Source organism: Chelon labrosus, assembly GCF_963514085.1.
Source record: "Chelon labrosus genome assembly, chromosome: 6".
In the NCBI taxonomy this organism is placed as follows: Eukaryota; Metazoa; Chordata; class Actinopteri; order Mugiliformes; family Mugilidae; genus Chelon; species Chelon labrosus.
The window spans coordinates 5,194,148-5,218,701 of NC_140342.1; the positions used below are offsets into that span (position 1 = coordinate 5,194,148).

General features: G+C 40.5%; 1 protein-coding gene across 2 annotated transcripts in view; it reads right to left on the reverse strand.

Annotated features, from left to right (window-relative positions):
* The window catches only part of ctnnd2b (catenin (cadherin-associated protein), delta 2b), a 125,253-nt gene extending 101,746 nt beyond the window's left edge, over nt 1–23,507 (reverse strand). For both annotated transcript variants that reach the window (XM_084545844.1, XM_084545843.1), the window contains exons 1-2: nt 23,293–23,507; nt 4,741–4,853 (exon numbers count right to left, since the gene is read on the reverse strand). In XM_084545844.1, coding sequence (XP_084401970.1) covers nt 4,741–4,853; nt 23,293–23,448 — 269 coding nt within the window. In that variant the 5' untranslated portion in view covers nt 23,449–23,507. The remainder of the gene's footprint in view (nt 1–4,740; nt 4,854–23,292) is intronic.
* Nucleotides 23,508–24,554: the final 1,047 nt, after the last annotated feature.

Genomic DNA, 24,554 nt, shown 5'->3' on the forward strand with positions numbered 1-24,554 from the left:
CCTGACTATCTGTAAACAGATTTACTTTACATTACATTGGCACTTCTTTGTCTGCATTAGCTAAAAAATCCAGACAAAGACAGTCAACTTACGCAACTGGAGAAAACTCGAGTGTGAGCTGACATGCGGCTTCCCATCTTTGTTTACAGTGGTTCGGTTTGTCTCTCCTTAACTTTACAAATTGGAAATGAACACAGAACAAGCCAATGAAACCACACACTGAACACTGCCACACCGGCCTTGGTTGTTTTGCTTTTTTCTATCTTTCACAGCCATCAGCAAAGGTGTCTGAAAATGCCACACAGCCATTGTATTGTCCCTGTTCATATCACCACCAGACATATCATCTCTAACCATGCTTCAGTCTACAAACTTGTGGTTCATATGGGCGTAGAAACTGGAGATGCTGCCTTGGGAAATAATACGATTGTGATGGATTTGTCAAACACGAACACAGCGAGTTAGAGAGGTTTCAGACAATACATCTTGATATTACAGAGAAACCTTCAAATTATAAATTTAACATGCAATTTAAATAGTTTTGGCAGAGGAAATTGAGTTGATCATTGTTGCCAGTTAGATAATCATGAGAAGAGAAGATATAACTAATATATTGTTTGGTAAAAGAAAACACTTTTTTTTTAACTGCTGTTACCAATGTCAAGAATGAAACTTCACACATAAGGAACTAGAAGATATACTATACCACTCTACATATTAACGTAAATTATATATATATTTTTTATGCATGATTAATGCATGCAAATTCTGTTATTATAACCAATGCCCATCCCATAATTCAAATCAACCACGGAGAGCAAGCAGAATCTGAAGTGACGTTGCATTAATAACTTTAACCTGCAGAGGGCAGTTACACCCTCAAAACAGCCCAAAATCCCAAAAGAAGAAGAAAGCAAGCAGAAATAGATGTTTCCAGAACTGGATAAAGAAACAGGTCTTTTGAATCTTAAGTTCAGCTTCACAGCTTCTCGGCTTTGACAAGAGCTTAGTTATCTGCATTTTCTGTCAATGTGAACTCAGTTATGAACTGAGCAGGAAGCTTTCTGAGTTGACAACAGAAATACAAACTTTGAAAAATATCCCAAACAGATGTTAAAGTTGTGATTAATGTGTGTTAATGGAAATGAAAATCATGCAGCTGGGCAGAAAATAAATTACAACAGTGCTGCAATAGCTAACTTTTGAGCTTGCATTACACAAGTGAAATATTTTTTGCGAAGATATTTATATAAAATACTCAATACGTAGAATACACAAATAAAAGCTACACAACCAGCTGCTCTAGTTAGCTAACGTGACACATGTCAAGATAGAAATGCTTACATCACTTACATTAAAATAGAAGACTCCTATCAAAACCACAACTGCCTTAAATATATAAATCATGTAAAACAGCTATAATTACACAGCAACAAAGATGAGAAATAAATACTCTACAAGTAAAAATGGACCACCATCATGCTAACATACTTACGCTAACCTAGCTAAACTTGAGTGAATAACCAAAACAAACAAAACAGGTATTATCTACAGCCAGATGTACATATATTTTACAACAAATGAACAAAAGAAATTGAAACGATTCAGCAGTTTGAATTTAGTTTTACTCCCATCAAACTACTGAAGCAAAATTTGAGCTTGTAGCTTACACACATTTGTGTCTCACCACAAATGCTACCGAGATAAATTGCTATCCAATGCTTTCCAGCCACCTATTAAATGTTGGCCCTTCGGTTCTACAAGGACAAGTCTTAATGAATAAAACTATTCAGGGCAGCAGCAGTAATAACATTTCAGAGGTAATTGAACAATAAATCCTACACACTTTAGGCAGTACAAACCTCCAGCATATTGCCTTGGTGGACTTGGTGTGTTTTGCCGAACCATTTGTCCTTTTAGTAATTACCTCCAAGTCAAACAAAGTGAATGGCCTATAAAAAGCAATAGAAGACAGTGTAATCCACAGGACGCTCTGCCCCTCACTAAATAATAAACCCATCTTATCGAGTTAGCAAGATGGCAGCATCTGTGCGCAGCTGGGTGATGAAGCGGAAGATGTGTTTTTTTGGACTTGGCACCTCTTCCATCCCATGTCGCTGCTGGGTTTTTAACTGAAGCTTTCAATGCAGACCTGTGACAGCGTTGAAGAGCTAAATGCGTGCCACCGGTTAATTAGACTTGTGAATGAGTCGGTTTTAGTCCATCTTCCTGCTCTTTGTTGGTCCTCCTCTCAAATTGAAAGAAGAATTACAATGCTGGCCATACTAAGTAATTAGTTTGAGACGGACGGAATCCCCGCTCGCTTAAGAGAATCCAAGAGGAGAATAGATGATGGATTGTGTGCGTCTGTTTATGTGCGTGTGCATGGGAGAGGGAGTGAGACTGAGAAATGGAGACAGAGGCTTTAATCGCGTTACACTGTCCTGAGAGGCAGGCTAAGTGCATTACCACTATTGTGTCAGGAGTGCTGTTTTAACGTTGCGACTGGTATGGAATGCGTAGACTGTGGTTTTCGGGCCCAGAGCAGAGATGAGGCTCAATTAATATGCAGCAGCAAATAATATGACAGCAGCTTCACATTGTGTACAGTTTTCTGCCTTTAATCACAATAGATAAGAGGGCCTTGAAAAGCACAATTGTGTCCAGTGACAGCTGCACATTGCTTGAATTTGTTTTGTGCGAAGCAGCTGCTATTTTTAATGGACAATAATATAGTTACATTGGCAACAATGATTTTCTGTGCCATCAAACCTGAGCCAAGATGTATTCAAACCACTATAAGCTGCTTTGATCAACACAAAACTGACAGAGTAGACACAAAAATTCTGCAAAATAATTCAAATATGCCTTCTCTGGTGCAAAAAAAGTATTTTTTGTGTATTATTTGCATTTCCAGCAGTTTGAGTTTCCTTACATGATTGCAAATATATTATGGACTAAAAGTGTACAATCTTTCATCATTAATCAAGTCACATAGTCACACTAAATCTACTTTACCTTCCTTAAATTTAACGTCAATATAGCATTTGATTTCTTTCAAGTTCAAATCCTGCCATGGGTAATGGGAGCTTTTCCACTAAGACCTCAGCGCTTAAAGGTGCTCTGTGTAGTTAATGTGCAGTTTAAAAGCTTCACAATGGCAGTCTCGTCCTGTCATAAAGGTTACATTTGCCAGCGAGGTTTTGAAGCAACACACGTTTGGTGTGATTCATTCTTTTTTCTTTTTCCTAAAATTATATCTGCTAACGCATCTTTTATAAATGGATTAAATATAAATCTAATTGCTCCATGTGTTTGACACTGCTCTATTGTAGAGCAGATAACAGTGAACACGCGTTCTTAAAATGAGGTCAGCTAAATTGAACACAATTACCGCAATGAAGTTATGTAAAAACCTGACAAGTAAAAATAACTCCTTGTGTATTGTTAAAGCACTATAACAAGTACTGAATAATTCTTGTGAGTTAAAGCTGCTCAGGAAGACCAAAAAATTCATCATTGGTTGCATTATATTTTGTGCTTGTGGGACGCTAAGAAGGTGTTCTCCTCAAAGCACAACTTCTTTTTTATTCACTCATGAAGAATCACTAAGGTTTCATGGTCAAAAACCTAGTTAAGGACCTTGTGTCTTAGTGCTACCTTGACAAAGTACTTAAAAGCTACTCTATTAAATATTCCCATAACACCAGTTGATGATATGATTAAGTGTACTATGATAGGGTTTACTGGTGCTGACATAGAGAACTATCACCAGACAGCAAAGTTCCCTCAGGTCTTTAGCTACTTTCAGCTTATTGTTTAGATTTTTTCGTCTGCAGCTTTAATGCAGTTTTGACACATTGTCAACATAATTTCCAGCCATAGCAGTCTGCAATTTTTAGCACATGCAAACCTTTAATAAACCCACTGGTGCACAGCGCAGAACAGCAAAGTTAACATCTAGACTGAATGAACGCAGTGGGGTAGTTAGCAGATGAATTAGGGGTTGTGAAGATCAAAATAGTGCTTGTTTTGTTCCTCCTGAGTGAAGGAGAATTTTTTTTTTCTTTTAATATGACAGTATGTTCAGATGAGTGTAACTAACTAGCAAGGTACAGTAGCCCTGTCTGACAGAAATGCCTGTATAATAAGACTTATTATTAGTAATAAGTCTTATTCCTTGACTTGTTGGTTTTGAAACACAGCTTTAGGTAAGGATAGATAAACTGTCACATTACAATTTTTCGGTCAATGAGGTAGCCAGAAAGATGAGCAGAAAGTGAGTGTTACTAAGTCCTCCTCTGGTGTTGGAATACTCAGACATGTTTGTCAAAGTATTTAATAGATGTTCATGACGTTTGATTATGCACAATTGACCGAACGCACATTTTGACTGAGCTGATAGAATGGATTATTATGGTTACGCGCAAGGGCTTCTCTGCTTTGCTAAGATCGCCACAAGAGTGTGGGTAAAAAGAGAACGAACTGGATCTGGTGCCCTAGAAGAATGCAGGAACATCACTCTCTCTCTGAGTTCGACAGCAAAACAACACACACACTCTGCGATTTCCAGCACAGAGATTTTGGACACAAATCAAGAAGTGCACCTCTAATGTGACCAGCTGTAAAGCCAGTCACCTGCAAGAGCACAGCTGATACACACAGGGAGAGTGTACAGAAGAGGATGTGACAGGTGTCAGACACACACACACACACACCCAGACACACACACATACACACCTGATGCTAGTCATGCTTCCAGTCTCAGAGCCAAGCTTGCATCTCTCCAGCTGACTGGCAACAATCTGTCGTTCGGCTTCCAGCTCCCTGGTCAGACGTTCAAACTGCAACTCCTGGACAAAGGAAAGACAGACAGTGAAAGAGAGAGAGAGAGAGGAGCGAGGAGGGAGAGAGGAGAGAATGTGTCAAAACAATCTGTCTATTTATTTACTGTCACATTTACAGCCATCCTGAACATTATTTTGGCTCCGTTGCCTCTGACACATTTTTAATTGTTGCGAAATGGACTCTGCAGTCTGTGGTGGGAAAACAGGCCAGATAACGCTGTGTCTGCCAGTTTCCCACTGCCAGATATTCACAGAAAAGAGTTTGACATGTTGCAAAACTGTGACACCAAACTAAAGCCGGCACAAATGAGATATTTGCTATTCTGCCACTGCGAAAAACCCACCCGAACAGATGAAGGTTTGAGGTTTTCCGGGAGAAGATTTTTTGACATCAACTGTCAGGGTTCAGATGAAAGGCTTAGTCAAATACTTGCTTGACAAATCACTGCATGGATGTGTATCCTGCAGTTATCATGTGTCGCTTGATATGAACGGAGTGATAGAAAAGACTGTCAGCGATATCACCAAAGTTAAAGACTCAATATGTAGTTACCGTGAAGCGCCGCTTGCAGAAACTGCCTACTTTCGTGCTTCCAATGTATTCCCCAAATCTGATATCATACAATATTGTGCCACAGCTTTAAGCATTTTAAATGGTTATCACAAAATATTATTAGAGAGACATCTAATCTAATTCTGCAGTATAACAACAACCCCAAGCATAAAAAGCTGTCTTTAGCAATAAGAACAAGACATCCCGCAGCAGGTGGTTATCGCCCCTACAGAGTCCTAATCTCAACAGAAGACAAGGAGATAGGATACATCTACAAAAGGTCTGCTGCAAGTTGTCCAAGATGCTGAAACAACCCACCCGCCATCTAACCGTGCACATGTGTAACGTGGCATGTAGGTAGCACATGTTATGTGTGCAGTGGCAAAGGCCAAAGGTGGGCTTATGAGCGTATTACCATCCAAAGTTTGGGCATATTTTAATCAGAAATGCAGATTAGTGTGCATTTCCATCCACAACATTACTATGGACACGTCAATAAAAGGATTCTCCAGATGTGTGCCGTTCAACCACTTCAGACGCAACAAGGATACATACTCTTCAAATAATGAAAGTGAAAAAAAATTTGGAAAGTTTGATAGACATCTACACATCATGTTTATTTCATGCATTTATTTGAGAAACCTGGATCTTTGCTGTAGAACTTGAGCTTTAGCGGATGTTTAACTCCTGCGCTTCATGATTAAGTCATGATTAAGTCTGTTTCCACGTTCTAGATGACATAAAAATCAACCCAAATTTCTCATTTCATGTCACGAAATGATGTTATTTCAACACGATAAATGTGACATCATGGGAAGGCTAACGTAACCATCTCTGAACGAGAAGAAAAAATAAGAACTTCTCATTGAGAAGCTCAAATCCTGCTGCTGGAGACCATTCAACAAAAATGCAACAGATATAGTAGTGTCACTCTCCGTATATGAGGCCCTCAAAGACTGAATAAATAAATATCGGGTTAGTACAGATATCCTTAGTGTTAGTTCTGAGATATGCAGAGGATGCATCACGTAAACCTAGAGAAGTTCACGACAAAATGGGAGGTGGTCAAGAGGACACAAAGTGTCACACAGAGGGACGAGGGGAGGACATCTCAATTAGAGACAATGACACTGCAAGAATGAAAAGACCCAACATCTGGATATGGTGTCCTGCATTGACATCTGTTGGAATGATAGAATTTATAATAGAAGCGGCCCTTGTTTTAATATAATTTTGTGTGATGAATAACCACTAATTAACTGATGCACAAACAAACCAACAGCTGATTATAGTATTTGTGTCTGCTGTTGTGATCGTTGTAACTGATTAAACATAACTGATTTCACCAATATGCGCAAAAGAAACAAACAAATAAACAATCACACACAAAAGAAGGAAAAATAACTGAATTAATCCTGTTAATATAATGCAGCACTGGTTCCAAAGCTATGATTTATATGCAAAAATGTGTGGTTAGTTTCCAAATTATTACAAGGGGATGTGATATGTAAAACCTCTGCCATTCTTATAATATCTGCTATAAGATGCTTCCATAAACCCACTGAACTATCTTATAACTTATAATCTATTTCATATCTTTACAACCCTGGCAAACAGCCTAGCTCTGCAGAAGTTTTTCATAAAATTAAGTGAAAAGACAGAACATAATAGCTATTTTTAGCATTTAAACAATGTATATATTCCCGATACCGATGCAGAGCAGAGTGCTGGTCTGGGGGAAGCTTTAACACTCATGATGCCCGAGGCAGCTCCATGCTGGACACCATAATGATACAATTTGATTATAATCACGTATCATTAATGTAATAAGTTAACAACTCAAACTGCAAATTTCGCTGTAATTATGCACCATATTTGCTTAATTAATGGTAAGCGGGCACATATACAGGCTTGCACATACATATTATGTATAAATGTGTCTGTGCACAAACACCCATTGGCATACACATAAATACATCTGCATGGACTCTGCACTGCAGATGTCAGGACACGAATGTTGTTAAATTAGGACATGCAGCAGTGTTTATATATATATATATATATATATATATATAGTGGATATATAGACCCAATATCAGCGCCAGGGTTATTTATTAAGCTTCCCACTGACTTCATGACAGAGTTAAGTGCTTTGTGCACCTGCCAAATGTAATATATGTTCTGCAGTCAACACTACATCTAACTTCTGTGAGCAGTTGTGGAAAATGTTGTGACTGCAGCACTGTCTGTTGGTGTTAAGTCTTTCATACCGTTGAACGGACAGGGCAACGTGAGCAGACGTCCCTGTTCAGGCGCCTTTAACGTGATAATACATGCTCACCGTGCACTGAAGGTAAAACCTGCTCGGCATTTAAAAAAATAAATAAAAAAAACATTCACCCAAGTAGATTACATTTAGTGATTTAGTGAATCACATTTGAAATGGATGGGGGGAAAAAAGCCATGCGCACGTAGTAGCCTAGCAAATCAATCATCATAGTATATGCTGAAGTTCTAGCAGCCAGCCAATCACCAGCCAGAAGCACACGGCTGATCTCAGTGTTTATGATTTCATCACTTAAAGGCTAATTTGAAGATAAAAGCTGTAATCCTCTGATGCAAATACAAACAAGCAACCGGCTACAGAAAGCCGCATATCTTATTTACATCTCTGCATGAAGGGAAAACTGCACGGCTTCCCCTGTGAGATCTGTCTCTTTATGCAGCCAAATCAATCTTAGCACCCCCATCAGATGATGTAAAGGAAGGAAAACTGAGGAAAAAAAAAACAAAACAGAAACCTACTTTGCGGCAACATCCCAGTGGCAGATGAAGGAAAATATGAAAAAAAAAAAGTTTGTTTTTTTGTTTGCTTGTTTTAGCTGAGAGCGTGCACTGAGAGACTGAGGGGCTGACTAACTAGCTTGATGGCGAGCCGTGAGAATTCAGATGCATGTCTTCTTAAAAACAGCCAAACAAAAGCGATTGCTCCCTCCTTTTTTTAACCCCCACTGCTCCTCCGATCTCTGCTCCCTCCAATTCAGGGCTGACAGGCAGACACCTGTTACTGCAGAGGACGAAGCGGGGACTATGATGGAATTTAGTCGAAAACAAATGCTGGTATAGAAAAAAAATAAAGTGACCGAAAGAGAATTAATATATAGGAGGAAAAAAGGAAAAAGGGAGGAATGCAAGCAGTGAGGACACGTACCTTCACATGGACCATACTTTATGGAGAGACCCAAAATCACAAAGCATCCCACATTTCTTTGCTGCCTTCTGCTCAAAATGTGGCAACAAAAACAATCCCTCTGCCTCCTCCAAACACTCATCTGTCCTGGGTCAGGACACAGCAAACGATAGAGAGACAGAATGAAAGACACAGAGAATGAGAGAGAGAGACCACAAGTGTCACTTGAGCTGACTGCAACTCAGCCCCCCCCTCTCCCTCTCTCTCTCTCTGTGGTCTGTATGCTTGTGTCTCTTTCTCTCTCCCTCCTCAGGGGCCATGAAGCTCACACACACACACACACACACACACGGTGTTCACCGAGGCACAAAGGTCCCCATGGCAACGGAGCATTTAGAAGCCCCGTGGCATTATTTATGCAACGTTGCATCACAATGGGCCCTCCCACCGGCCAACCCTGCCAAAAAACCCCGCCGCTCGCTAGTCACTCTCTGCCTCTCTTGCTCTGACTCTCTTTCTCTCTGTCTCTCTCCGGCCAGGCCATCTGCAACCCCCTCCCTCCTTCTCTCCCTCATCCACCATCACTGAAAAGCAAGGAGAGATTTTAGGAGGAGGAGGAGGAGGAGGAGGGGGACTGAAGATGGAAGGGGAGCAGGATGGGGGGAGGCGCACACACACACACACACACACACACACAAAACAGTAGACTCATTCCTATACACAAACATGCCTATAGACACACACACACACTGTTCTGCCTCAGTGAAATTGTATGGGCTAATCCAATGAGAGTATGAGGCTAAAAACTGCACATTACTTGGAGTAAGTTTAGAGTTTGGAGTATTAGCTGCTATTACCTGCACAGACCAGCACCAAAAACATTTATATTTCATGTCTCTGCTCAGGTTCATCATAACAGGGTATTCTGTGATGTGCTATAAGCGACCCGCCATGATCAGTAAGTATAACAGCAAAATACAAGACTGAAATCAGTTCATTTCAAAGGAATAATCTTTCTATTTTTGATGATTGCAAAGCTAAAGCAACTGCACTTTGCTGAGCTCTGAAACAGAGATGTGGACCAACAAAAAGGATGCAGTACAAATAATCATGAGACCGTATAATGATGGAGGCTGGATCAGCTCCTCAAAAGTGAAGCCAAAGCAAGTAGAGCTCCCCCTGGTGTCTGGCTGCAGTATAGGTCATAAGCTCCACCTCCTCCATAGTGGATGGGACTTGGGCTAAAATACTAAAATACACATCAAATAATGTTTTTTAAGGATGGTTTCAGTCATTTCAGGTAGTTAATATGATACTGATGCATGTTCAAGTGTCAATTTTTCATTTTAGTAAGTTATGTATAATCTAACATTTCTTTGAAACTGGTGGGGGTAGAGGATAGAAACAAGTGTGTCTCAATGTTGAAATACAATTCTTTGCTATTTTCGCATAAGTCTCATCTGTCTGGCTTGGCATACCAGCAGTCTTGTTATTGATTCACATGCTGTCTTCTTCTGGACTAGACTTGCTGGATCTGGAGCTTGCAATGGCTGAAGGTAGTTACTTTTAGCATTCATGTACATGTAAGGTCCAAATGGTGTACAGTGCATTCCATGTGCCATCCCTGTAACAGAATCTAATATATATCTAATATCTATAAGGACAACTTCTACAGGACTTAATATGGTAATGCTCAGAAGGCTATTGTACTTCAACTAGATCTAAATATAGTAAATAAATGTATGGAAACAAAACTATCGATCATCATAATCCTATTGCATTAGCATGTACTATACAGTGGTGGAAAAAACATTTTCGAACAACCCATGCATTTATGAAATATTGCATTAAGAATCACTCTTAGGTCTTCAAGTGCAATTTCTTTTAGTACAGTCACAGCCACAATTCTAAACAAATCGCAGAGAAATCTGCCGAATGACATCACTGGAGCTTCAGCAGCAGTGGTCAAACCAAACTGGTGTCCAGTGTTCCACCCGCACTGTACATGGCCGACTTGTAGACCATGGCTTAAGGTCCTACAAGGCTGTCAAGAAGCCCCTGATCAGTGAGAGACAGCGTCGTTGGGCCCAGGCACATAAGAACTGGACGGCCAGGAATTGGAAGAAGATTCTGTGGTCAGCTGAGTCCAGTTTGCAGCTTTATCTTCCTCCCGCTAATGTGAGGGTACGCAGAAAGCCGGGCGAAGCATTATCTCCAGCATATACAGTACCTACTGTCAAGCATGGTGGCGCACTGAACTCTGCCAAGCATTCTGCCATTCTTGAAACCCACATGCTCCCTTCTGCATGTGAACTGTTCCATCAAGGGTCAAAACTAGATGTTACAACAAGATAATGCCTTTTGCCACACATCCAGGGCCAGTGGAACCTGGCTGCAGGAGCACAGTATCCAGGTCTTAGAGTGGCCAGCTCAATCCTTGGACATGAGCCCCATTGAAAATCTGTGGCAGATTATCAAAACGTCTGTTTCAAAGCGTAAACCAAAAAATTTAGAGGAATTAAAAGCAGTAATTCAAGAAGAATGGGAGAAGATTACCCCTCAACAGTGTGAAAGGCTTGTGGGAAACTTGCCAGCCAGGATTAGAGCTCTACTGCGTGCTAAAGGCAGGACTACTAAATATTAATTTAATGATGTGGTTAGTTTTTCTTGTAAACAACAAGTCTGTCTAATGCAGCCACACCTTTTAAAACACAAAGAAGATTTTTCCACAAATATTTCACGATAATATTTGAGATTGTGTAAAATTTTAAGGGTGTCCGAAAACTGTTTTCCACCACTGTATGTAATGGCTGGGATGACACAAATTAGTACAGCTCATCTTGTGCTGCGGAACTTTGCTTTAATCCCATTAAATTGCTTAAACATAAAAAGTAATTATTTTGTTCACTTAAAACATTTAGTTTATTAAGTTTATTAAGCAGCGTGGATGGTGAGGGGCTGCATGTGTCCAACTGTCACTACTACTGATAGTATATTATACAAAAGGAATGTTTTTGTGTCCATCGCTTAAGGGCACACTCATGCTTGGAGTCCATATGACTACATCAATGAACACGTTTGAGAATTTGAATATTAAATCAAAGGAAAACTCTTTTTCTTAGAGCGAATGAAAGTCAATAATGGAGGATGTTAATCATATTAACTGTGTTGCAACATCATCTGCTATTCATTCTTCCAGTTTCCAACTAAATGTTATGGTATTTACTTAATTGATCTATTTATCTCAAAGTTGAATGACATCAAAACAACTGCTACAAGACTTCACATAATAAACTAGCATGAACAATCATCTCTTACCCAGATGCAATCAGGCTCAAAATCTGACTCAGAATCTGAATCCATGTTTTCCCAACAGGTGCCAGTTACTTCCAAATGCGCCAAGAAACCCTGTAAAAATATCTCCAATTCTCCCCTATTCTTTGTTTTCCCTTATCCAACTTGTCCACTTCTCTTCTCTCTCAGTGACACTAACTGAACCAATCACGACATCCCAGTAAATATATTGTTCACATGCAAAGCTCTAGTCTCCAGTCATTTCTTTATTCAAATTTGGATTGGCTCAGTTTGTGCAGCTGTTTGCTGCAGGCAGAGCTAAGACGAGTGTTTGGTTAAAACTAGATGGACTGGTTTGATGTTTGTCGTTTCGGTGTTTCAGTGTTCCGCTCTGAGCTTATGGGTCCATGACACATACAGCACCTCTGAACATGCATAGGGTATTTGTATATTTGTGTGTGTGTATATATCTACAAATCATGTTAAACAATTTGGCGAAAAATTTTCAAAAGCATGGCAAAGAATATCAGATTCATGGATTTTTCATAGAGTTCCAAACACACATTGACCTCTCTCTCTATATATACAGTATACAGATAGTATGAAAATCAGACCACACCACAAGACGGACTGTTTACTATTTCACTTCCACAGGGTTGGGAGATAGATTTTAAATGCCTGAAGTGTGCAAATGCCAAGGTATGTTGCCGTTGGAAACCTTAATTTCCCTTAATGCAGTGTGTAGAATTGTTTTATTAACATACTAAGAAACAGTCACAGCTTTCCACCTTCATGACTTCATGAGTTTAATATACAAGCTTAATTGAACAATCAGTTTCATTTAAGGAATTTCATCTTCATCACTATACACTCACCAAGCACTTTATTAGGAACACCATACACATCCTGGGTCCGGCCTCTCTTCTCAAAACTGCTCTTGGTTTCAAGGACCCGACAAGATATTGGAAACGTCCCTTCCTTCAATATTCTGCTCCATGCTGCTGACTTCATTTCTGCAGATTTGTCAGCCGCACGTTCATGCTGCATATCTCCTGATCTACCACATCCAAAATGTGTTCTACCGATTCAGTTCTGGTGTCTGGACAGCTCACTGTCATGTTCATGAAACCAATTAGAGGTGACTTTGGTCTCGTGACATGGTGCATTTACCCTGCTGGAGGCATACAGCAGAAGATTTTAAAATTACTGATTGGTATCGGGTTGGATCCATGGATTCATGCTGTTGATGCCCAATTCTGAGATTACCAGGGGAGGTAATATTCTCCATTTCAGTTGTGGCGAGTCTATTCTGGGTTGACAGGAATGGAACCAATGTGGTTTTGAGCAGCACATCCACCTCAAGACTGACAAGACATGTTGTGCAATGGAACGCCTTTCTGCTCAGCGTATGAGGAAAACCTGGCTATTTTAATTACTGCAGTCAGCTCCATCCAGTCTGCCCTCCTGTCCTCTGACCTCTTTCACCAACAAGGTGTTTCTGTGTGCAGAACTGCCACTTGCCGGAACTTTTTTCAGGAATGTCTTGTTGAAAAATCCCACAAGTTCAGCAGATTTAGAAATACATAAACCAGCCTGTCTGTCAGCAGCTACCAAGCCAAAGTCAAAGTCACATTTTCCCCATTATGATGTGATGCGAAAATGAACTGAAGCTTCTGACTTGTAACCATTGCTGCCACATAACTGACAGGAAGCTCTGAATGACTGCAGTTACAACTGATGGTTTGACTATGTGAATAACCTATATTCAAAATCTAGTTTTAAGGCCTATAATTGCTTCTATTTTGGCATGTATCAAGTAATTCACATAAAAAGCAACAATCATCTTGCAAAAAATAATCAAGTAATTATTCAATCAACTCGATATGTTTTTAGTCTGTGGGAAATAATAAAACTGCTATATAACAATCTACAACGTTCTTCTTGTCCTTACTCATGCCATGCACCGGATTGATCGTTGTCCTTTCTATTAGTTTTGCTTTAATGCAACATTATCCCTTTTACAAATGCAATAAACTGAAATTCATAATATAGCAGAAGCACATCTCTAAAGGCTCACAATAAATGGAGCACTACAGCCATCACCCTGGTGGAAAGAAACACTTAGTAGCTGCTGACAGCAACATATTGCTGTGTGTGCATGTCTGTGTGTGTGTGTGTGTGAGTAATCATAGCTTGATAAGCAATTAAGAGAAAAGGACAACAATTAACTTTGGCTTAATGAGCAGGTTCGACAATCAAGTGCTTGTCAACTGATTGCATTACTAAAGATTCTTCTCCACACCAAGCTTCTTAATGGAGACAGAGGTAAGTGTGCAGCCACTAGCTCTCAGGACCCCGCTGGCCCCTGAAAACCCAATTAAAGCAATTAGTAAAGTAAAATAAATGACTGTAGGACAGTGGTGGGCTGCACAGGCAGCATAGCTGGATTGTGCGCGGTATTCTCTCTCTCTCCCTCTCTCTCACTCTCACTTTCGTGCAAAGCGGTGTAATTGTGCCCCGTGGTGTCCGCCTGGTATTTGGAGGTTTCAGACTGGGGGGGCATGTTCAATGAGAAAAATGTCACGGCGGCTGTATAAGGCCGCTGCTGTCTGGGGCTATTGTATACGTGACGAAAATGATTAGGTACATCCAGTTGGTAACAAAGTTATCCCAGAGGCCGAGAGAAACAAACCAACATGAGAAGGTGTGGTGTAATACACATACAGAGACCCACGGAGCAGGGGGCGAGATAATGGCCAAAAAAAAGTGGGAAACTGCAGAGATGAGACAAGAGTCAAGGAGATTTAGCTCTCCCAGGTACTACTTAAATGTTCATCCCAAAACCAGACAGTTTTGTCTCATTTCCTGATACCTGCGACAGGTTTGATTCCTCTCCTCAACATTTTGTTTTACAGCCCTTGTGTAACTGGTTTTAAGCTCATGGATTGGTACACAAATTGTGAGCAACTGTAAAATATTTAGAATGCTATTGGGCTGCAAACTATGGATGGCATCAAGGTACCGTAGATTACTCAAACTGCGGGGGGAAAAAAATCTCAATGACGTCGAAGGTCATGACACAAGATAAACATCGAAAAGTTCGCCAGAGTTTTCATATTGAACACCCCGTGGCCTCGTCATTTTTATCTCACTTTATTGCCTGTTGCTGGGAGGTTTGCCAATCAGGCATTCTGTGCCTTCCACATATTGGTAGGGGCGCCTGTGGCTCAGTAGGCAGAGCAGGTTGTCCACAAACCGGAGGGTTAGGGGTTCAATTCGGAACATGCCACAGGCTGAAGTGTCCTTGAGCAAAACACTGAACCCCCCCCCGTTGCTCCCGTTGCTTGGCACCGGTGTGTGAATGTGTGTGTGCTTGTGTGACGAATGGGTCGATGTGTCACTGTGACTGTTAAGCACTTTCCTACCTACTGGTACTCAAAGCACCATAAAACAACAAGACCATTGACCAACTCTTCCTTCTTCACAGAAAAGTTGCGTTTTTATGGACTTCATGAATTTTGCAGCACATGTGAAATTGTATGGCAAAGTGCGCAACCAGTTGTCAGGGTTTGACCGTTTCTTACAACTAAAGTAGCTACAGCCTCTCACATGTTAGCAAGAAACAGCACTGACATTATTAGCAATACCGTGTTACGGAAGCAAGACCTGTAGTAGAGAATTAAGTCTGTTAACCGCTTCAGTTTGGGACACTCTAATAGTTGCTGGCTATTGGCCTTTGGTATCTCCAAGTTCAAAGGAAGAAGCATGAGCCTTGCCCCACAAAAGCTTGGTCCAGGTTTCACTAGGGATTGAAGAACAAGGTGAGGCACAAAGGCCCTTCTATCTGCATCCTTGTCTGTACGTGTGTTGTACGACCCATGCCCCATGTTCCAATACAAAGGCAGCCCAAATGACTCTCGCTCTGCTTGTTTTATTATGGATGTGTTACAAACTTACTTGAGAGAACTTTTGTTTTTCCATTTCTTGACAAATGATTTTGGTCAGTTTTGAGTCAGTAGTTGAATATCTGTTGAGCCCCTCAAGATGGACAACACAAAACACACAAAAATAATAATAACTCAGGGTGGGATTTGTCAGACAGTTTGGTCAGTCGATAGTTTTTTTCCCTGCCCAATTCGATATTTTTTTCCTCAGGTTGAGTCTGTTTGGGAACTCTATGTATACTGTATATACAAGTCAGCCGGAAATCTGATAAAATCAACACATACCAGTATAAGTGAAAATGTGTTCTACAACATCCTGTGCAGTGTGATTTTACAATGAGGATACTGCAGCAGACGTTTGAGCTGAGATCCCACTTTTGCTGTGTTTCAGCTGTGGTCCCAGATGCAAACGGAGCGAACCGCATACTGGTGTTGAGGAGTTTGGGCTCCTGTGTTCAGCTTGTCAAGCTTGATCTCAGTGTACTGACAAAGAACTAACTACTCTACTGTGTGGGGCGTATGGGACTACCTTTATAATTCATAGCTGCTCTCATTCTGAACTTACATACACGTATACTGCGTTTGTGTATTCGTCCATTATGCTCAAACCTAGCGCAAAAAGCTGCTGTACAATGTAAAACAAAAAAAACTCAAAAAGATAAAAATGTATTCATGCTGGAACGTAATGTCTTTTACATCAAAAAATTAGGGAACAACAAAAGACACACTTTGATCAGGGATGGTTGTTAATATGCACGCAGAACTGAGCCTTTAGTCCAGACAGTGTGGGATCAGAGAGAAGACCAAGAGCAACTACAGCCTGCTGATCTAGTTCTGAAGAAATTCTGTATTCTTTCTCTACATAAAGTTTCATACCCCTCGTGGACCAACCGAATTTAATCTCTATTCTGTTGCTGTAGCTTGGCCCGCTGAGCCAACGTACGATTAGCTGCCTGGAGAGTTGCTTTTGTCTGGGACTGGTTGCTCGAGACGGCTATGAGGATTCCAGTTCAGTTCAGCTTTGGATTAATGATTCAACACTCAGAATGACTTTTTGTTTTCCTTCTTCTTGATACTAGACCATTTAGGCTACGCTTGTTAACGTGTCAACACCGTTACTTTTCTGATGCATTAAATTGACATTGAAAAGTGAATCTGCATATATTGTAAAGAATGACGGGAAGGAGACATCATACAGGTGATGAAAAATAAATGAACTTGAAAAGTACAACAATTCACTTAAGTGTCTGGAAGCTCACTGGTCCAAGCTTTTAAAATATTAACAACTTTAAAGAATGTACCTGTATGGTCTGTATGTGTGGAAGGATGGGTGGAACGTGTAGGAAAGCAAATAGAACTGATAATCTTATACATAAGCTGAAATCCTAGTAAAGGCATTTTCAGGTCTTTTTTCATTTGCCTGTAATAAAAACTAAATATATAAAAAAAAAATCAGCATCTATGGTCTTATGCTTAGACTTATGCTCATCAGATAGCAAGCTTGGTGTCTTTTTCTTCGCCGCGTCGGCCGTATGCTCATCCCTCTGTGTATTACAGCACAACGCGAGTGGAGTCTGGAGCTTTGGACACACACACACAAACTCAGTCTCACTTGCTCGTCAGTCCCTAGCCATGCTCCTTTTCTTTCTGTCGCAGGTAGCAGAAAGACTGAGCTGCTGAATGTAAGAGCCCCATGGCCATTCCTGGGCTCTTCTGTGATGCATTACTCAGCCTCCCCTGTCACTGCTCTCCACTTCAAACCACAGACAACTAATAGGCAGCCTGAAACACACATACATACATGCAAAAATACCTTAGAATGTGCACTATCTACTGTACTGTGCACTAATTCCTCCTCAGTCAAGGTTCATCAAAGCTTACCTACTGTAAACAGCATGCTCTACACGCTAAAGTAGAGCCGTAATAAAGAGTCTGTTTTCATATTCTCCAAAACCAAGAGTTAAAGCTAATAAATGGATTAAACAGTGTGTTCACCTGGGTCTCTCTCTTTGTCAAGCATGTTGCCTTAAATATATTACAAGAGTTACCTGCAGTGGCAAATAACCCAGAGTTACTTCCAAGGCCAAGAAAGCAAATCATTAACTCATACCATTCCTCCCAAAATCCACACCCTCCCTTCTCATCCTTTAAACATCCTTTTAAGTTTCCTTTTTTTTCTTTCCCCCTTGCATAAGAAGTAAAATGAAATGAACGTTTGATCCACTTTCAAACCAATTCTTATGACTATCTAACTCTGTTGTGAACTTTGAAGAGAACTACATTTGGTAATTTAATGAGTTAGCCGATGCTAAACAAATCTTAATTAATCCTTAATGAGCAAATGAAGAGAGGAGGAGGAAGGGTCCGTTATTATCGTAAGGCTGCTGCACAAAATCAAAACAATAAAAGAACCGTATTCACTGAGAGTCTGTTTTTTTTTGTTTGTTTTTAATCAACTTCTATGTTGAACACCAGCCATAAATGGAATGATAGTTTGCTCTGTGAAACTTAAAATGTGTAGAAAAAGTAGGTTTTCCCAAATCACAAGTATGTGACTGTATGTGGACAGAAGGACAGGGATGAGCCTAATTAGTCGTAGAGAGAAAATAAAGGTGTAACTTCAATTACCTCAGCACTAAACTGCCTTTAATTTGGATTCAAATTAGTTGTGGGTCAGACCTGGCAGAATCTGTTTTCGGCTGCGCTGCCAATTAGAGTGAACAATTTCTCTGAGCACCATGATAAACATTAATTATCCAGCGGCTGAGAAGCTGCAGAAACGCCACATTTTGCCTAAAATATCAGATTTGATCGCCAGTAGAAAGCCTCGTGATAGATTTTCCTCTTTGTGCTTTTTAACGTCGCATCTTGGTTAATTTTCTGCCTTCTTGAATTTGCTCATTTCCACTTTTCCTCTTCGCATCCTTGAATTCATTGTCGAGTTCTCTCCTCTGATCAGGCAGACGATACAAGAACATATCTTTCCTATTGTAGCTCATGCTGCACCGCTGGTGTCGCTTGTAAAAACACAGCAGGAGGTCACATTGCCGGTATGATGGAAATGAAGGTTTTAGCTGTAATATAATGTGTAAACGGAACAAGCGGTTGCTTTCCCTAATGAGGGAAACAGCTTCATTGTCCTTTTCTACTGAGGCATTTTAATTGTATGTCAGCTTTGTATGACTGTGGTCTCAGATGAGTGAGCATGAAAAAGTGACTATGTTCACCAAAACTATTGCAAATTACCATCAAGGGAGCAAACTTCTGCATCCCAGCTATCTTCCAGTTTAGTTGGGTAATTACTAGGACTACATATGTAAATGATCCCATCTGCAGCTCATCTGATTTGCATGAACCACTACATATTTTCTGATGACAGAGCCATGCTGGAAAGTGCAACTGAAGGTAGAATATTGGTTCAGTAGAATTTTAAGAACTGTAATTGTGCATTCTTCCTACAAGAACATTATGTGCAGAAATGTTTGCTAAATAGCTTAATAACGATCAGAATTTTTGAAACATTTGACTATTACATATGGAAATGAACAAATGAGTGTAGTACTAGATTCATAAACATCTCACAAGGCTGGACTTAGCCATAATCTTACTGAGTAGCAGTGATTTAAGAAACATTTAAGGTCAAGTCTGGTGTTAATCTACAGTAGATTCTTTTTTTATTTGTCAACAAAACCCACAAAAAAACTAGAACCAACAGTGTGACGTGTATCTCTATAGCCTTGTAGGGTAGCTTCTGTCAGGCACCATGGTGCCTTGAGCTACATGCTAACATCCCCATATTAACACATGCATAATGACACAATGAGAATGTACTACTGTGTAGCAGGTATAATGCTTCCAGTGATCTTAGTTTAAAGTATTGAAGCTGTATTTAGTTGATTATAACCAAACACAGCTTGCCTGAGACAGCTGGAAGTGTAATAGCGTTGCAGGTTTTTCAATTTCAATTTCCTCACCAGTCAGTTCTGAGTGGATCATGAAATGCCAGTATTACATGAGAACTGATCCTACAGAGATATTTCACTCGACAAATGTCAACCTTATTATAGCACGTTAAAATTGGTGTGTTTTAAGACAGTTATATTCTGGGGAACAGGAACCCTTGCATAAACGATTATACAAATGCATAGTGTAGATACTTAAGATATTTACCTGGAAATGTGAAAAACGTGACCTGCTGGTGGTGCTACAAGTAAAGTCAGTAAAATCAAATCACCGGCATCCATATAAATATACAGCAATCATTCCAATAGTACTAGAGATATTTAAGGCTAAGTCAAAATAGTGAACAAAGCAAGTGATGATGAGGACAAAACTTGAGGGAAAAGCTAGGATGGCTAATAAAAATGCAAATTATCACATAATAACAGATGTTTTGCTAGTGTTACTCAAACAAGAAGGAATAGTGCCTTCATCAGGGACAGTTTCCAACTGTAGATTATGAAATATAAAAGCACAGTACAGAGTACTTACATTTGGAAAGAGCAGTTACCTCACAACCTCAATATACAATGGCATTAAAGTGATTTCAATAAGGACTTTATCTTTACAGCTCTCCTTATCTGAAACATTATACATCTCTGAGTTTACACCTGTGTCTTACAGAAGTTAAATTTCACACGCATTTCACCTGCTACAGATTCCCATAAGCAATATTAAATAAGTTGCAGTGACTATTTCCACTACCTCTTCTGTATTCTGTGCCTTAAAAGATAAACACTATACCAGATACACCATGCTGCTGTATTTTGCATGGGCTCAAAGCCTTGAAAACGTTTTGTTTTCAGCTCCCATGAACCCATCTTAAGGTATTTTTTCTACACAAGCATTTCACATCTTGATCATTCAGAACTAACTGGACTGTCAAACGTGACAAAGCTGCAGGCCAACGACATCTAATCAATACCCAGTGCCACTCCCACTTTACGTGTCATTCAGTAGGACTATGTGTCAGATTTTTCAAATGGGCATGTTTCACACTGGAATGAAACTCTTTCAGACTTCACACTGTGCCTGCCTCAATAGCAGATGTGGCGACAGCAGAGATGATGAACGATACGAGGACTAAAGCTGACAGATGTGATAAATACGACGTCGAATGGCTAATCAATCTCATGTGGGCAAAAGGAAGAGGAGGGAAACAGCAGCAGGGATCTCCTGGTGTGAGTCAGCAAACTGAAAAGAGTCTGACTGACAGCATGAACACGCACGTGTGTGCCTGCAGACCAAGTGTGTGCGCTTCCGTGTGCACGCAGTGCCTAAAAAAATGCACCCCTGTTTGCTTCAGAGCCTGGTAGTGAACACTGGCAACAGCCCAAACAAAAATTACACACAGCGAAAACAAGTATGAAAGGGAGTGACAAATGACTGGCTTAAAAAATAATAAAAACTTCACCGTGGTGCAGGAGCAGAAATCCAGCTTAGATGGAGGTAGAGGAGTGAGTGACCAGCCGCCTTTTAGTCTTCAAATAGCTTAAACTCCTTCCATTTCTGTCTTCAACTCTTCAGCCTTTTTTCTTTTTACACATTCACCATTACCATGCCCTAGATCATCTGTGTGTGTGCATGTGCGTGTGTGTGTACATGACCTACTTAGACTTGGAATGGACTTCCAGAACATTGTAGTAACTCACAGACTGGTCTGAGGTGACTATATGCAGAATCCATTATTTTCACTTTCAGCATTCTCACTTGCTATCTTTAGCTTTCTCACATCTCCAGTTCCAGACGTAGTAAACCTTCATAGCACTGCTACCCTCTGTCAGTAAAGAAGAGTATTCCACTCACTTAGCATTGCCTACATGCGGCCTAGAGCCTCTATCCTCGTCGGGCAACCTCACTCCTTTCTAATTCCACACCCTCAGATTTTCATAGTCTTAAATGTGTGGTCTTCAACAGCGACTGATGCTGACTCCACTGACATAAATTCAGTTGATTTCACCACAAGATGTCACACAAATGCAGCAGTGCATCCACAGATTGTAAACAGATTCACGTGTGTAAAAATGGCAGACTTCCCCTTTAAGTTTAAATAAATAAAAATTTAAATATGAGCTCTCACACCAATACAGTCGTACGTCGTACTAATCCCTCATGATTTGTCGTGTACGAGGATTGGTATCCTATTGGGGAATAAGCTAGCTGAAAGCTGTTTTACATACAGGAGTAGTGTGTCTCTCGGGGTGGCGATATTGGTCCATCTGTCCAACATTTTGGTCTAGATTAAAATATCTGGAAAACTGCCCGGTTGGATTAACATGAAATTTTGGTACATTAATGGTCTTCAGTGGTTAAAACCCAAACCCCACCAGCATGTCAAAATTTCAACAATCCAGTTTGTGATTGGGTACGTCTGAAGATAACTATCCGGCTCTTGTGAAAGTTGTCTTTCCATTTTCCATCCAATTGAACATTTTCCTGCTGCAGATTTTATACTGTGTTTAATATATAGGATTTAATCTTCTGCAAAATAAAACAGTCCAGCTGAGCTGTAACTAAAAATAATGCTGTGGTCTTATGGTTTGCAAAGAAGGAGCAGAGTATGAACATTGTTCTTAATATGATGGATTTGTGGGATTTATTCAACAAGCACAACTCCTTTTGACCTTCTGATTGCAATTCCCATACTGATGCATATAGTTGCTGCTTTCATGCCATAAATGGAAAATACATCACTGTTTTGTTTTATTGCAAAGAGTATAGTATACATGGGTAGTATTTTCCCTACATTACCAGTGATCAGTGCAGTTCTAACGACTAAACCACTGATATACGATAAGAGTGCAGTCATTAGGTTTAAGTGCGAAGCAGGAAATACGAACGCGTGTCTACCACTTGTCACTTTCAATTAAATTCTAATTCTATTAAGATTCCTGGTAATGCAACACACGATACATGTGATCTGCTCTTTCCATATATGCTCACAAGGCACATTGTACACATTTACCGGGCACCAATTCAAAATCTGGATGTGTCACTTATGTGCTGTATCACAGAGCCAGTAATGAAAGAAGAGTTAGAATAGATGAACACTTTCAGACACATTTGAGCAGTGTGATGAATATTCTAACCTTCATAAATTCATAATGAAGACCAAACACTGTCTGGCTCTAAAGCCTGATCTTAGCTTTACTGAAAAAAGAATCAAGGTGACTTCGTCTTGTTCCTCTGCCGCAGTATCTCCAACAAAGCTGTTTAGACTTTGGCAAAATATGGAGGAAGGATGCGTTCCACTACATTAGGGTGATTTCAAAAGTACACTGAGCAGCTGTGTCCTACGGCTCTCTCCTCAAAATGTCGTGACATATCAGTGACACGTTAGCTCAGACGGGCATTCCATCGTTTGTGTTTACTGGATTAATTATCGTCACTACCACCTAGTATTCAAATGTCATTAACTGTGACAGCCCTCCGTGTATGTTGCATGCACGCACGCAGACTTCTAACCTGTTCCTTGACGGAGGCCAGGATGGCGGAGGTGGTTTCAGACTCGGAGCCGTCTCCGTTGGAGGCGTTGAGGACGGGGCTCAACATGGTGGCAGCGCTGGCAGTGTCAGACGCCACCTCAGGCACTGGCATACCTCCTGGAAAACAAGAGAACATGCAACTCTTTTACTATTATTAAAGACACTCCTGCCATGCCAGCATTTGGGTTGTCACACCTACACTCTTCTTCACTTCTGCACTCATCATACAAACATATCTGGATAATGGAGTGGGGTGGAAAGAGGCACACACATTCGCGAACGCGCACACAGCAAAGTGTAAGGTAACTGATAAACCGGCCTGTTCACAGATTTCTTGAAAAATATTGATACCAGCCAGTTAATATTTTCCATGTGCACTACAATATAAGATGAATATCATAATGTACCTAATAAGCGCCAGCTCTTTCGGAGAAGAGCGATGACCAGTGCAGCGGTAAATCTTTGGAAAGGGAAGTTTAGGCCAGTGTTGGGATCTGAACCTGGTGGTGCATAATCAGGTAACCACATGGCTGCTTTTGTCTTGGGAACAAAGGAGCCCTGGAAAAACCCCAGTATCCCACAATCCTCCAGGTGTGAAAAACTGACCAAGCAGTTCACTGGCTGACAGTGGCATGTGACCTATGAGGTCATCAGGTCATATAAAATGCAATGTTTGGCCTTTGTCCTCGCTCTTATTCTCTTACTCTCTTATTCTCTTACCTCTTCTCCTCCACTCCACACCTCCCCGGTGGAGACCCCCAGCTGCTAAGCTGCAGCTGGGCGCCAGGTAGTCTGCTAACAAAGAGCAACTACTTGCAGGCCTGTTCTCCATACAGCAGCGAAGTGAGTTCCTGCTGAGGAATCTACACCAGCTCTTTAGCCAACAAACCAAAGGTTTTGCAGGCTAAACTCTCAAAGGACAGGAGCCACACGGCTAGTTAGCACCGAGCTGCTAACAAGCCACTTCAAAGGACTTCAAGGAGCGGCCAGTTTCCCTCCGTTTGCCATCAGGAAAACACAGCAAGGACTTCAACTTTTCCCGGTTTGGCTTTCCATCAGGAACTGCCAGCTAAAGGAGCAACACACCAGAAATTGACTTTCCACCAAATCTGGTAGTATGACCTGGGCCTAGTTAAGCTAAGCAAAGCATAGAACTTAAACTTTGATTTGATGTGATATTTGTTTTATTGAGTGTTTAGTATAGTGATTTGATGTTAGTTTAGATTATGCAACACATAGACT